Source organism: Erigeron canadensis, chromosome 6, assembly GCF_010389155.1.
Source record: "Erigeron canadensis isolate Cc75 chromosome 6, C_canadensis_v1, whole genome shotgun sequence".
Taxonomy (NCBI): domain Eukaryota; kingdom Viridiplantae; phylum Streptophyta; class Magnoliopsida; order Asterales; family Asteraceae; genus Erigeron; species Erigeron canadensis.
Window position 1 is genome coordinate 41,697,713 of NC_057766.1, and position 14,314 is coordinate 41,712,026.

A 14,314-nucleotide genomic window follows, 5' to 3' on the forward strand; every position below is an offset into this window, starting at 1 on the left:
GAAAAGTTTGGACATTTTGTCAAAAGTGTCATCAATGTGATGGCAGTCTTGGCCGGAGGGTTACAAAACATCGTTATGATTTATTCGGAGTTTCCTTAACATCAAAAAGCCTCGTTGAGAGTTGAGACCAAATACGGATATATATATATATATATAATATATATATATATAGTATTATATGGCCTTTTTGTGGGTATCTAGTAAAGGAAGTAAATCAAAGTTAAAATGGCAAAAACATTGGGGTTTATGTCCCAAGAGGCCAAGATTGCTTGTAATCTCTTTATAGAATTGCGTTTTCTAGCTTTCCCCTAATTTAATGATCTTGTTTAATAAATGGATTTGTGATTAAATCGCATTTTTTTATGTGAGAGGAAATTCAAAGATTCAAGCATACCTTTTCTAGACGAGAGCTCGAGCATTACAAATTACCCAGAGTGTCGTGAGTTTTGGCGCTTCAAATTATCTTGCTTAAATTTGAAAAAAGGACCTTTTCACGCTAGGAGAAACATTGTCTAGGAAACCCAAAGCCTACTTGAATGCGGAGCAAATTCCCTCCAATAAACATACATTATTATCAACTAAGCTAATCAGTATTGGTAAGACAAGTACGTAGACGCACAAGGGAGGTTTTCTAGTCTTTTAATTGAATATAGGGAATATAGTAAGAAAGAAAGAGAAAAATGATAGAAGTCTTACAAAAATTTGATCCAGCCCCCGTTTGAGCGTCTCCCTAGCCTACCTACTTTCGAAGCTATCCTAGTCTCTCTATCCTTGATAACGAGAACCTATGAGACGGCTAGTATACAAGAGTATTCACCACTAATATCTCATGCACGGTTGTGCGAGATGCGTAAATCGCAATGCTAGTCGTAAGAGATCATTTATAGTTTAGCAAGGAGAAGGAAGCAACCGGAGAGAGCTTCGTTTAAGGACAAGAACGAGTGTAGATAGAGGAGAGAGTTAGAGTGACTTGTTTAAGACAAGAGAAGAAGCAGTCAACGGTTACCACTCCTGTTAGTTGATTAGCTAGCAAGCGGTACTTGCAGAACACGCTTAGTCAGATATTCAAAGAGTTGGGTTAGCGATCCTCCTTAACAAAGTCGAGAAAGGGATATATAAACAGAGTTGGGGTCAGAGTACAGAGTCGGGGTCATAGTACTGAGCCGGTTTAGTTAGACCTTACCTTTAATTTAATCTTTGTCTTTTAGCTAATGGTAATAGTTTCAAAGATAGACGTGTCACATAGTCACATAAATAAGGAAATAAAGTGAGCGAAAGGGTGACTATCGGGGATAGGCACGACTGAACAGACTCAGATGCATAAGAATACTTTAGGAGTTCCTATGGAAAGACAATAAGGCGCCAACAGTGCCGTTTAGCGCCTTTTAGGCTTAGTCACGTCTCCCCAGATAAGAAAGCAAAGCCATAGCACGAGAGATAAGGCGTTCCTTCGCCTTTTTATTTTGAGGAAACGCTTAAGTCGAGACTCTTATATGTCAAAAGAGAAAACAGATTCAGATAGAAAGCCTCCAAGTATGATTCTCACATGTATAAGAAAAAAAGTTGGTCCAAAATATAACTTTTTCAAAGCAAAGTACAATAGTATCAGATTGGGGCGCGAGGCCCAACATGAAATAGAAGGCGGCCATTTTGAGTCTGACAAACATAGATTGTCGGAAGACTAGTAAAGGAAGTAATTTAAAAGTGGCTAAAATAAAATATCGGGGTTTGACCTAAGATTGCTTGTAATCTCTTTATAAACTTGCTTATTCTAGCTTCCCCCTAATTTAATGATTTTACTTAGTAAACGCATTTGTGCTTTTAAATCGCCTTTCCTTATGTGAAAAAAAAAATCAAAGATTCAAGCATAGTTTTCTGACAAGAGCTTTGGGCGTTACAAATTACCCAAACTGTCGTGAATATTTTTCGCGCGCTTCAAATTATCTTACTTAAATTTGAAAAAAAATTGACCTTTCCGCCCGAGGGAAAACATTGTCCAAGAAACCAAAATACCAAAACATTACCAACCAAGACATTTCACAAATCAAGTCCAATCAAAAGAAATATAATTGTAAAAGTAAAAGAATTTCAACTGAATTTCCATGTATATATGATTCTTACTTGGTCCAAAATAAAACTTTTTAGAGTCAATACCATATCAGAATGTATAGGCCCAATGAGAAAAAGAAGGCCGCCATTTTGAATCTGACAAACATGAAAGAAATAATTGTCGGAACACAAACACTTGACAGAAATCAACCCAAGTCAAAGACCAACCCATCAACCTTAATCTGCATGATATCCTTGACACCTGTTTTTATTATTATATTAATATTTAATAGTAGTTTGCATGACTACTTCACTTCACTTCAGTCTCCCCATTCCATTTAAGGCACTGCACCACTGTCAACAACATTAAGAAATCCTCAATGCAAAGCTTTGCATAGCCACTCTCTGTTGATTGATCGATCTTTTCGATTGATTGATGCAAAATGAGAAAAAGGTTACGCCTTTCACAAAACCCGGTAATTCTTTTTGGAAATCCTGTGAATTGTTTATATATGTTGATATCCACTTAATTCAATTTTTGTTGGTTGATTTCATCCGATCTAGCTTTTATCAACTGTATAAAACCTTGTTTTTTTAAAAAGGAATGTTGTTTGTGAAATTGATAAATTAAATCTGGAATTTGTGTTGGTAATAATTGTCACAGTCAATTTACCATTATTGGATCTGTTTCAATTAAATTTATTTAATTTCTATGATTGTTATTTTTGTAAACTATACATGATTATTTTTTGTTATTCAGAATGATTTCAGGTACTTAACAATTAAAGGTGAAACATTAATAATTTGAGTGCTTTTTAATGTGAAAGTTATTAATCTGTTTTTTTTTTTTTTTGAAAAAATCCGTTGTGTGCGTATTCAAGTGATTTAGCATTTGGGAATTTCTTACTGAATATGTGTTTTGGTTTTTCCCAATTCATTTCACCATTTGTGATTGTAATCTAGCTTGTTGATTTGGCCGGTAGGAATTTAAAGGAAAATCATTTTTCTATATATCTTGGATTAATATAATTACTATTTATTTGAAATAGATATAATTAAACTGATGATATTTTCTTGTATTAATTTGTTTTGCATATATATGCTAATATATATATATATATATGGCGTGAAGAGCGATCAACATCACTTCAATCCGGATGATATTGTAAGCAGAATGCCGGATGAAATTCTGGTTTATATTCTGTCCAGATTGCCTCTTGTAGATGCAGCTGTCACCAGCCAGCTATCAAGAAGATGGAGGTACATGTGGTGCCAAACACTTAAATTAGATCGTGAGGATGACTACAAAATGTATGTGATAAAATGTCTTAGAGTTCTCATCTTGAAGTGTGTTAACGTCAATGATGAAGCCATTGGAAAAATTCTGAGGAATTGTCCGGTTCTTGAACATCTTCGCATTTGTAACTCAGGCCAGTTGGTGAATGTTAATGTCAGTGGGCCAGCGCTTGCGCTAACTAAACTTGAGATACAATCCTGCTTCCAACTTCAGTCCGTCGAAATATATGATTCAAACCTTGTTTGGTTTGAGTACTTGGGTATAGCAATAGATATAAAACTCCATAATAATCCAAGACTTAAAACGATATCTATTGGTGAAGGATATAATGGGATACAAAAAAATACGTTCCAACAGATATCTTGTGTCAAGTACCTTGAGGTTCTTGAATTCCACATTTTTCATCCAAAGGTTAGGTTTACATTTCAAATGCTGTTCCTTTCTTCCCTTAATTATCGCATTATGGGTTTCTTAAACTGCATTTTCCATTTTTATTTCCAGAAAGATACGGACCTTATTTCTTTCCCCGAGCTGCCTACAGTGAAGAAATTGTCAATGATAGTAGGAGCAAATAATGATGATAGTCTCCTTGCGTTGACTTGGTGGGTAAAACTATGCCCAAACTTGCAGAAATGTACAATCCAGGTACTTAATTATCTCTGTATCAAGTTTATGTTTGCTTATCTCTTTAATGCTAGACGGATCGAGTAAGACAATTATAGTTTCCAAAGCTGTAATTAAGCATATCTATATTCATATAAATGTTGACGATGGCATTTATAATGGGTGAGGGCATCTTCACCTCATTATGATCATTATAACTTTACTAACTATGAAAGCTCTTGTACGGCAAGCATCCAGTTAACTTCCATTGAGTGCAATGCAATGTGTGCACATTTGTAGCTAACAATTGGCCAAAAAAAAGAAGAAATACCATACTAGCTTGAACACTCAAACTTCATTGGAATATTCACTAATAAGTTGTTACACGTCTAAACGGTTAAGCTTCTTAATGTAACCTTTTTGCGTCTGCTACTCTACAGCAGGCTAGCAAGCAATTGTTAGCAATTAGTTTTTCCCAAGTAAATGGTCTTTTTATTTTTATGGAATGCCCTCTTACATATGATTCTTTTTTGCATACACTTTTGATCTTTTTATTTTTTGTTGCTTATAAAACTACTTACTAGGCCCTCTTTTGTTCAAACTTGATCAGTTGGGAAATATATTAGCAACCACTCATAATGATATTTTTTTATTTTTTTTTGACAATGTGGCAGCTGAAATGGACATGGAAACGTGTGAGGATCGAAAGGCAAATACAGAAGTGGGTTAAGCATACCCATCATCACCTCGAGGTGGTGGAAATAATTGGGTTTCATGGGGGTATCGGTGACCTTGAACTGGCTTTATATTTCTATGAAAGTTGTATTGCACTGAAGAAGATCGTGATTGATCCTACTTATCAGCTTCTTGAAAAGCGGGGGCCCGTTGGCAGCATAACTGATGAATTGCAAGAGAATAAAGCTAGATTTGCTGCACACCTTTTGCTGCACAATAGAATAGCTGGTGATAAATTGGTTATAGTTTAATGACGAGGTGTTCAGAAGCAATGAAGCCCGGCCCTCAGATATATGGTTTCATTAACGGATTGCAGGCTTTGTCTTTCAGCTAGCTGGTTTTGTTATCGTCGTAAGAAACTTAAAATAATCTGGCGTCTTGTTGACTCCTAGAACTTAGTAGTATCTGTTTTTCTGGTTCGCTATATATTATGTAGTTTATTTTGTGGTGAGCCATGAGATTGTTTCAATTAAAAATTTAAATACATAATAATGCTGGGATATTATGGTTCATGCATGTTTTTTTTTTTTTTTTGCTTGTGTTCTCTTTCAAGTTGTATTGTTAAGCTTGGATTTCACGGCCATTTTCATAGCAGAGATTCTTTTAGATAAATGATTACTTGCAAGGAAACCCTCATGTAGTGTGTTTATCTAGAATGGTATCTAGCCATCTTACATTGTGTGGTTGCGGTTCATATCAATATATATTTTATTTCTGCCCTAAGAAATCTAGCGATTTCGTGAGCTGTATAACTTAGAAGTATGGTTTTGCATATGTTTAGTACTTTTTTATACCCGGCCGTATCTCAAAAATGGTAAGAACTAAATGTATATACGACTTGTTTATATTCTATTGCATATGACTCTAAATTAAAGGATACTAGCTGATTCTACCATCACACTGTCAAGATTATGGAGGTATACATGTGGTTTCATATAGGTTAACTGATCTTTGAGGACAAGAAACAAATGAATAAATCGGCAAGGAATCCAAAGTAGTGTTTAGCCAAGAGAAATAACTACATAAATCAGGTTGACCGCTAAAATCACCAGCATAAAAGCTCCATCATCAATGAATATAGGATATATTTGAGTCGGACGTGAACTATAATTTCTAATTCCGTGTTCTGATATTAGATTAACTCAACGATTTCCAAAAAGGTTTGGAATTTAGGAGTGGATATGATGAATAATCATGTTGGGATTTCTTGACAAAGCATACGTGAATTAAACTAAGTTATTCAAGACCAAATCTTAGACAGGAAATCTAGGTTATTGATCGATGAACAATAATTCTTCCCTATTAATTCATGCCAATTGTTCCGTTACTGTTATTGATGTTAAGTTTCTCGAAGCCCTCCTCTTGAAGTGTTTTAACGTGAATGATGAGCAAGTCTGAACATCTATCCAATATTCTTGGCTCTAGCCGGCCACATGGTGAATCCTAAAGTTCAGGGAACGCAACATGCACTCGAAAACCTTGACATAAGATTCTGTGTTGGACTAAAGAAGGGATTTTTGGCCGGCTTAACGGTAGTAGGACTTGGGAGACCTAATCTTTCCTGTAGTGGCCTTTGGAAATTAAACATAACTTTGAGTTCAAAGTTTCCTTAAACTGATATACCTACAAATGTTTTCAGTGACTACTTCCACCTATATCTATTTGTCATGTTCTCCAACAAATCACTGACCCGCCTACAGATTCAAGTTTTAAGAAAATTCATATTCATACAATAAATCAAAAGGATCAAACATTGTAACCAAAGATTTATATCCTCGATCTTTTGTCGACAAATCTTTGTTTGAAAAAAGATCACTTAGTTATAAGATACTTCCATATATGAAGTGGCTACATAGAATGGTTTGCATCATAAGCAGGGACGGTAAGAGAACTATGGTTTCGTTGGATTTTGTACCATCACAATCACCCTTATTCTATAGACTAATCTATATTTCTATACTACTTAATAAAAAGAATACACCCCCTTTTGAAAGTTACAAAGGGAAGATTGTCTAAAATACCTCTCCCCACAAAAACAACCCTCTCTTTTTTGAAAGTCTTAATTTTAATTGATTGTTCACTTATACTGTTTTTCGATAATCATTACATGAGACACCTTGTAAATGGTACCGCTGCAACACGTGGGTACCATGCTAGTTTTTCCTTATAAACATGGCAAACATGGATTAGTTTGGACAAAGAAAAACCACTCTCAAATTGGAAGTTTAGATGGGCTCCTGTAAATATAAGTTGAGGGTTAATATAAACATAATATCTTACTTATGGAGTTACTAACTTACTATGTAACCGTGCACAAAAGATGGGTTTGCTTGACCCGACCTGAACCAGGTTTGGTCAACGAGACTAGAAACTAGGTTTGACCAAACCCAAACTGGTTTGAAACCGTTTTTTGGTCAAAGGTGGACTGGTTTTCTGTCCAAAACCGAACCCAACCCGATTTTGAACTTGGTATTTACCTGATTCTGAAACCCGAAACCCAGTCTAAACCGTTGGGTTTTTCAAGACCTGAACCAGTTTTGGTCAAACTCAGGTTTGACCGGGTTCGGTATAGGTCTTAAAGAAACCGGTCTTTATGTGCACCATCGTACTTAACAACTAGAAAGGGCTTGTGTTTACGACGATAAGTTGATAACTAGTTATCGGGCCCATGATAACTATTTTCACATGCTCTTAGCCATTCTAGAAAAGCCCATTCAGATTAATGAAACTAGCCCACGTGTTTTAGGGACAGCCCATTATGCACTAATCTGGAATTGGTAATGAAATTTATGGCATAGTATAAAATAATAGAGAATTCCAACCGTTATTAACATAGGGTGTTTGGTAGGAGTGAATCAAAGAGAATGGAAATGTAATAAAGAATGAATATAGTAGGAAAGAGAATAAGTATTTGAAAAGAGAATATATTCCGTCGTACAAGCAAAGAATGAGTATATGAAAAATACAAAATTTTAAATAAATATTAAATTTAATACATATAACATCATTAAAAAATATGTATATTTTTTTTTCAATTCTCATCCATTCTCTACAATTTATAAAGAATGGAGGGAATGGAATCGATCGATTCTCACTTCTCGATTCTCTTTCTCATTCTCCATTACAATTAAACATAAGAAGTCTTTCTCATTTCCTTTCAATTCCATTGTACCAAACACCCCGCCGAAAACAACCTTTGCCTTGCAAAGAAAGACCTCTCTACAAGCGGATGATGTCCCTAGTCCCTACCCGTACCAAATTATGAAAATCTTAAAGTAGTTAATAACTAATGTTAGCTCAAAGTTGAGTAAATAAACAAATAGAGAGACATGGACAACGCACTTGAGTTGAATACTCAAATCTCCTTTTACGTAATTACGTTTTACACATAACTTGACATGTTTCAGTGTTCATCTGGTATCATCCTACGGAGATGGCCAAAACCAAATGTAAAGTACAATGTCCATAGATTTGAACTCGTGACCTCGATATTAAGTTAGTTTTACCATAGAGACCACCATGTTAATTATATTTAAATCATCCATGCTAATGCTATATTGGATTCAAATCGCGGTTTCGTAGATAAATAAAGAAAAACATGTACATACAAGGCGAAAGCAACCTGATGAGAGCTCGAGTGTAGCATGATTGGTTCCTTTCCACTTTACTTTCCTATAGTGAAGATTGCAGAGTTGCCTTGGCTTGGAAAATAAGGAATCAAAAATCTCAATTAAATGACTCAAAAAAACCCAAAAGTTAAGGAATCTCTTCGTCTGGGCACATTCTATATCAAAGGTTTGCCTTTGCCTTTACTTTTTTCAATCTCACCCATAATTTAATAATAACTATACCAATAATTTAGTTGACAACTTAATTAAATTGACTACAAACCTTAAAACTTAACGTACCCTTTTCCAACCTTAAACTCGTCATTAGTTATCAAACATTACATATACTAGCATGGTACTTGCGCAATGCGGCAATGTTCGTAGCGGCGACGGTGTGGTGGTGGGGGATGACTGTTGGTGGTAGAGACGGCGTAGGGTGGTGTAAATATTTGATGTAAAAGTAAATGATTAACTGAGATATTATAAAAGATAAAGGACTGCTAGTGTAATATAATCATTAAAAGTATTTTAAACATTTTCCTCCATGTAACTTTTAACATGGTGGTTAGTCTTTTTATAAGATGATATAGATAAATTATATCTAATATTTTCAAACTACTGGTACAATAAATAAGCACTTTACTTTTTTTATTTGAAAGAACAAAGAAAATGTTCAAAATAAATTCACTTAGTTAATTATTCTGATTTTTTGCCTTTGTTAGAAGAAAAAAAGAAAATAAAATTACATGTCAAAAGAAGTTGTTTTTCATAGGTTATAGATTCCAATACGGTTTAAGAGGTGTATGGGGAGTTTGGGATCAATGTAGACCGCATTAGCCTTCTTGATCAAACCTTTTAATCAACCTCTATTTTCAAAAGCAAAAATCTTAATACTTGACCTTATTATTAAAACCGCATGTCAGTAGTCGAATTAAATCGGTTATTGGTGTGATTGTATACACCCATTGTGGGGCTTCATTATATTGAGTCAAGTGCGAGCCATTGGTCCAACACCATTATTGATATATCTAGTGTATTAAACTAAATATAGTAAACCATTTAAGCAATATATGCTACCCATTATCAAATTTTATTTTATTTTTGAACATTCAGTCGATATACAAAATCGAAGAAACCTCACCATATAATGGTGAAACTTTACACATACGATGACTATGAATTGTTACAAATATTCAAAGAAAAACCCTAAGATTTTGTATAGCATCCCTAAAGATTAAACTCAAAAGCTTAAGAATAACCGGAAGTAACCTGGCCCACCTTCATTAATTAGCTACCCATTACCAACTATTAATTAAATCCAACAAATATAACTTAGATTGCAATATAATAAAGAAGTTAAACAATTAAAGAATAAAGTACAACAGACAGAGGATAATTCATGCGCTTATCAAGTCAATGGTTATACAAATCACTGTTTTAGTTTTAGGTTGTATCATGACTTAATAAATATCAAACATATATACATTTGCAAGCTTATTACTTTTTCATTAAAAGAGCATCAACTGACATAGTATTGTTGATCTGTGAATACGATGAGTTATTAATTTATGTTGATAAATTAAACTATGATTATACTATTTCACTTCAATGTATATATATCTGATCATATTTTATCGTTCTTATATTGATTTAAATTTGATGTTGATTTAAATCCTTTTTCGATCATATGGAAGCTCAAGGAAGTTTTGTTGTGGGCCAAAAATATATTCAACGATTACAAAAATAATAGACAAAAGGCAATTGACTTGTACAAAATTGTTAACAATATTATGTTACTTGTTATAATATATAGAGTAATAATGGTCAAATCTTAGAAATAGAAAATTATAGTAGTTGTTAGTAGAGTTGTTCAACTGATGCTCTTCAAAGAAAGCAACATATATCCCTCTCACTACCGGAATTGAAAGCAAGGGAGCCAAATTAAGCCACCCAACCAACTTATACAAATCTTTGTTCTCACTCTTCCTAGCTAAGCCAGAGTGTCAAAAACAAAGAGGTTGATGATCAAATTAGTTACAAAATATATACTAATATATAATTTTTTATATGAATATAAATATATATGAATATTCTTGGAGAAGATGACTCTTCATCCACCATAGAAAGCAGTTACTTGAAGACAACCCCATTTCACCAAATCTCTACCCATTATACAAATCAAACATCTTTCAAATGTCTCTATGTTTTATACATCATTATATGATCTCCACCACCACCATCCCTCTCACATTATTTCCTCATGCATCCTCTTCGCCGGAAAGTCTCTCTTTTTTCTTCTTACACCACAGCCATGAAACAACGTAAAAACAACAACGTTTCTGTTTTCGTGGTCGTGTGTTCTGTTTTCCTGTTTGGGTTCTTTCTATACAATGAAGATGTTAAGTCCATTGCCGAATTTCCATTCTCTAGTCCTAAGAATATTATAGATCATGAAAAAAGAGAAGGTGGTGATCATGGGGTGGTTGAGATTAATTCGAGGACTACTTTAATGGTTGAGTCGTCTAAAACAGAAGATGAGGATCGGGTTATTGAGATGCCCGTTCCTGTGGCGGTTGAGGAAGAGGAGGACAACGAGGAGGTTGAATTGCCACCGGAAGAATGTGATTTGTATGATGGGAATTGGGTTTATGATGATTCAACACATCCCTTGTATAAAGAAGATGAATGTGAGTTTCTTACGGCCCAAGTCACATGTATGAGAAATGGAAGAAAAGATTCCATGTATCAGAATTGGAGATGGCAACCCAAGGGTTGCAACTTACCCAAGTAAGATCCATCTTCATTTCATCACTTATATAATCAAATTTTCAAATATTCACGAGAAACAAAATTCATTGATTTTGTAACTTCGAATTAAAAAGAGTTACAAAATCAGTGAATCTTTTTACTATTCACAACTCACATTTCACAATTAATCTTAAACTTATAAAAAACAAATCAAAATATTAACGGGATGAGTAATGATATACATCATCTTAAAATTACTTCTAACTTTTTCTAGCTTAGTGTGCACCTTAGTAATTACGGATCCGTACACATACAAGATACATTTTCTAATAAGTGTCCATTGAAATTTAGGATAATTAGTTGAGACAAGCATAAAAGGATACATGATTAGTTGATTACGATCTTGAAGGATTAAACTTGATATCTTCTGTTTTGCTTTTGGAAAAATGAAGGTTTAGGGCCAAATTGTTGTTGGAGAAACTAAGAAACAAGAGGCTTATGTTTGTTGGCGACTCATTGAACCGAAATCAATGGGAATCAATGGTATGTTTGGCTCAATCCATTATTCCGCCAGGAAGGAAGAGCTTGAACAAAACCGGTTCCCTTTCAATTTTCAGAATTGAGGTAATTTGTCTCTTGAATCTAGTTCATTTCTTCATTTTGCTTTCCTAATTAATTAAATTCTGATACACAAACTAAACTATCATTCTATAATTTATAGGAGTAATGCTATTAATTTGTTGACTATACAATATTTAAAAGAAATGGGATTAATGTACTTGTATAATGGAAATTAAAAAAGAGAGCATTATGAGTATACAAAAAAGATTTTTGTATTGAATGTATAGTTGCATGTATCCGTAGAGTTAATGCAATGGATATGAACGGTATTATGATTATTGGTATATGATACTCTAGATTGGAAATGGAAAATATATCACTGTCAAGTGTAGCTAGCTTTATGAACTTAAAGAAAAAAAAATAACATGTGATCATTTATGAGTTTCTCTGCCCGACCCATGCATGATTTGGATTTGAACTCAAGTTGTGTCTTTATTTTTTTTTATACTATTTAAAATGGTGCTGAAATTAATTAATATTGCGTTGCGGCTATATCCGTCGTTGTTGTTATCATGAACTAAAAAATATTACGAGTAGTACTAGTTTGCAACTTTTTTACTGTAACTTGTTTAAAAGTCAATAATTTGATGTAAATATATGTGCAGGATTATAATGCCACGGTGGAATTTTACTGGGCACCATTTTTGGTAGAGTCAAATTCAGATGATCCAACTATGCATAGTATATTAAACAGAATCATAATGCCTGGATCCATTAAAAAGCATGGTAAACATTGGAAAAATGTGGACTATTTGGTTTTCAACACTTACATTTGGTGGATGAACACCTTCACCATGAAAGTCCTGTAAGTTCAATGTTATATTATTATTGTTTGGTTTTTTATCTATTTAGTTTTTAGTCTTTACTTAAAAAAGAAGATAGTCTGATGGAAACGATATACTGTACAGGAGAGGGTCATTTGACAAAGGAGCAACAGAATATGATGAGGTTGATAGGCCCGTGGCATACGCGAGAGTTTTGAGGACATGGGCTAGATGGGTCGATAAGAACATTGACCCGAACCGAACCACCATTTTTTTCAGCAGCATGTCTCCTCTACATATCAAGTAATTAAATGATCTAATTCCCAAAATTAAAACTTAAGGCATCCCAGTTTCTAACTAATACATGCATTAATTAGGTGATATTTGATACGTTTCAACTAACCTAGGGAGAATATTAGTTAGAGGTAGAGGTGACTTTTAATTGGGCTTTGTTTGGTTATCAAGTAAACCTATATATAGTATTCATGTTTGATAGAGAAAGGAACATACAGAAAGCTATGTACGTAGTATAAAATTGTATTCCATAATTATTTTTAACTTGTATGTATGTCAAACTATGCAGAAAAAGATATAGGAACATACTTTGAATACAACATTTAGACAATTAACTTAATTTTGACCAATATTATATATGACGTCACATTATGGTTTATGATTGATAGGAGCTTAGATTGGGATAATCCTGATGGCATCAAATGTGCGAAAGAGACTAGTCCAATTCTTAACATGTCCATGCCGATAAATGTGGGCACAGATTGGCGACTCTTTACAGCTGCAACTGATGTAATTCGGTCCATGAAGCTCCCGGTCCACTTTTTAAATATAACATCTCTTTCTGAATACCGTAAAGATGCACATACTTCAGTTTATACAATTCGTCAAGGGAAGATGTTAACGGACGAGCAGAAGGCAGACCCAAACACTTACGCAGATTGTATACATTGGTGTCTTCCTGGGTTACCCGACGCTTGGAATGAGTTTCTCTATACACGTATCATTTCTCGCTCTTGACCAGCGCAAGTCAACACGTACAAATCGATTGATTGGTTTACCTTTTCGTATAGGAGTTGAAAATTGATATTTTCTTTCGCATACCTTGTATCTAGCTAGGGGACACGCCAATTTTTATATTCTTGTATTTTATTTTAATTTTTGGAAATTTTGTTTTATAGACACATTTGATCACAAAGTGCAAATTACTCTATTAAAGTTGTCCCAAATGTACAATGAAATGTTGAAAGACGAAATAAATGAACACAAAAGTTGTAAGTAGGTATGTGTCGTTGCAGTCTATTTAGATGTCAATTAATTAACAAGTGTGTTATGCTTGTGAAAAGAAAATAAGAGCATACGTGGTGAGTCGCATCAGCATATGAACGGTAACACAACACGGGCCTGCCTGGACTTCAAAGTTTAAAGTCCTTTTGGCTTTCACATGTCTTTTACTATTTTACTATGCCCGACTCCCGAGACTCTCTTTGACGAAATTGTTCACTCTCCTTTGAGAGGCTACCCAATGCCAGGAACATCCTTCAATGACTAATCCCTGTCAACGTGACATCAGTAAAAAACGCTCAAAGAACTAATCCCCAAAACATACTCAATGCACTCATCCTTCAAGGACTAGTCTTGGACTCACCAATTATTTAATTTTACCCTTTTTATCTAAACTAATAATAATTATAATAATTAGTATTATAAAAATTATTATTATTATTATTATTATTATTATTATTATTATTATTATTATTATTATTATTATTATTATTATTATTATTATTATTATTATTATTATACGCACTACAAACAATATTACATTTGTTCACACTTTTAGGTAAGTGTGAACAAATTAAAAATTTTGTCACGCT

The 14,314-nt window shown here is 33.9% G+C and overlaps 2 protein-coding genes across 2 annotated transcripts; both read left to right on the top strand.

Moving 5' to 3' along the window:
- Positions 1-2,492: 2,492 nt before the first annotated feature.
- LOC122604926 lies at positions 2,493-4,935 on the top strand. The gene is made up of 4 exons (XM_043777785.1): positions 2,493-2,525; positions 3,182-3,757; positions 3,848-3,991; positions 4,624-4,935. Exons 1-4 carry the CDS (start codon positions 2,493-2,495, stop codon positions 4,933-4,935), a joined length of 1,065 nt encoding a protein of 354 aa, XP_043633720.1.
- Positions 4,936-10,307: 5,372 nt separating this feature from the next.
- LOC122605313 (protein ESKIMO 1) lies at positions 10,308-13,621 on the top strand. The gene is made up of 5 exons (XM_043778232.1): positions 10,308-11,079; positions 11,493-11,664; positions 12,267-12,466; positions 12,570-12,728; positions 13,109-13,621. Exons 1-5 carry the CDS (start codon positions 10,553-10,555, stop codon positions 13,455-13,457), a joined length of 1,407 nt encoding a protein of 468 aa, XP_043634167.1. The 5' UTR covers positions 10,308-10,552; the 3' UTR covers positions 13,458-13,621.
- Positions 13,622-14,314: the final 693 nt, after the last annotated feature.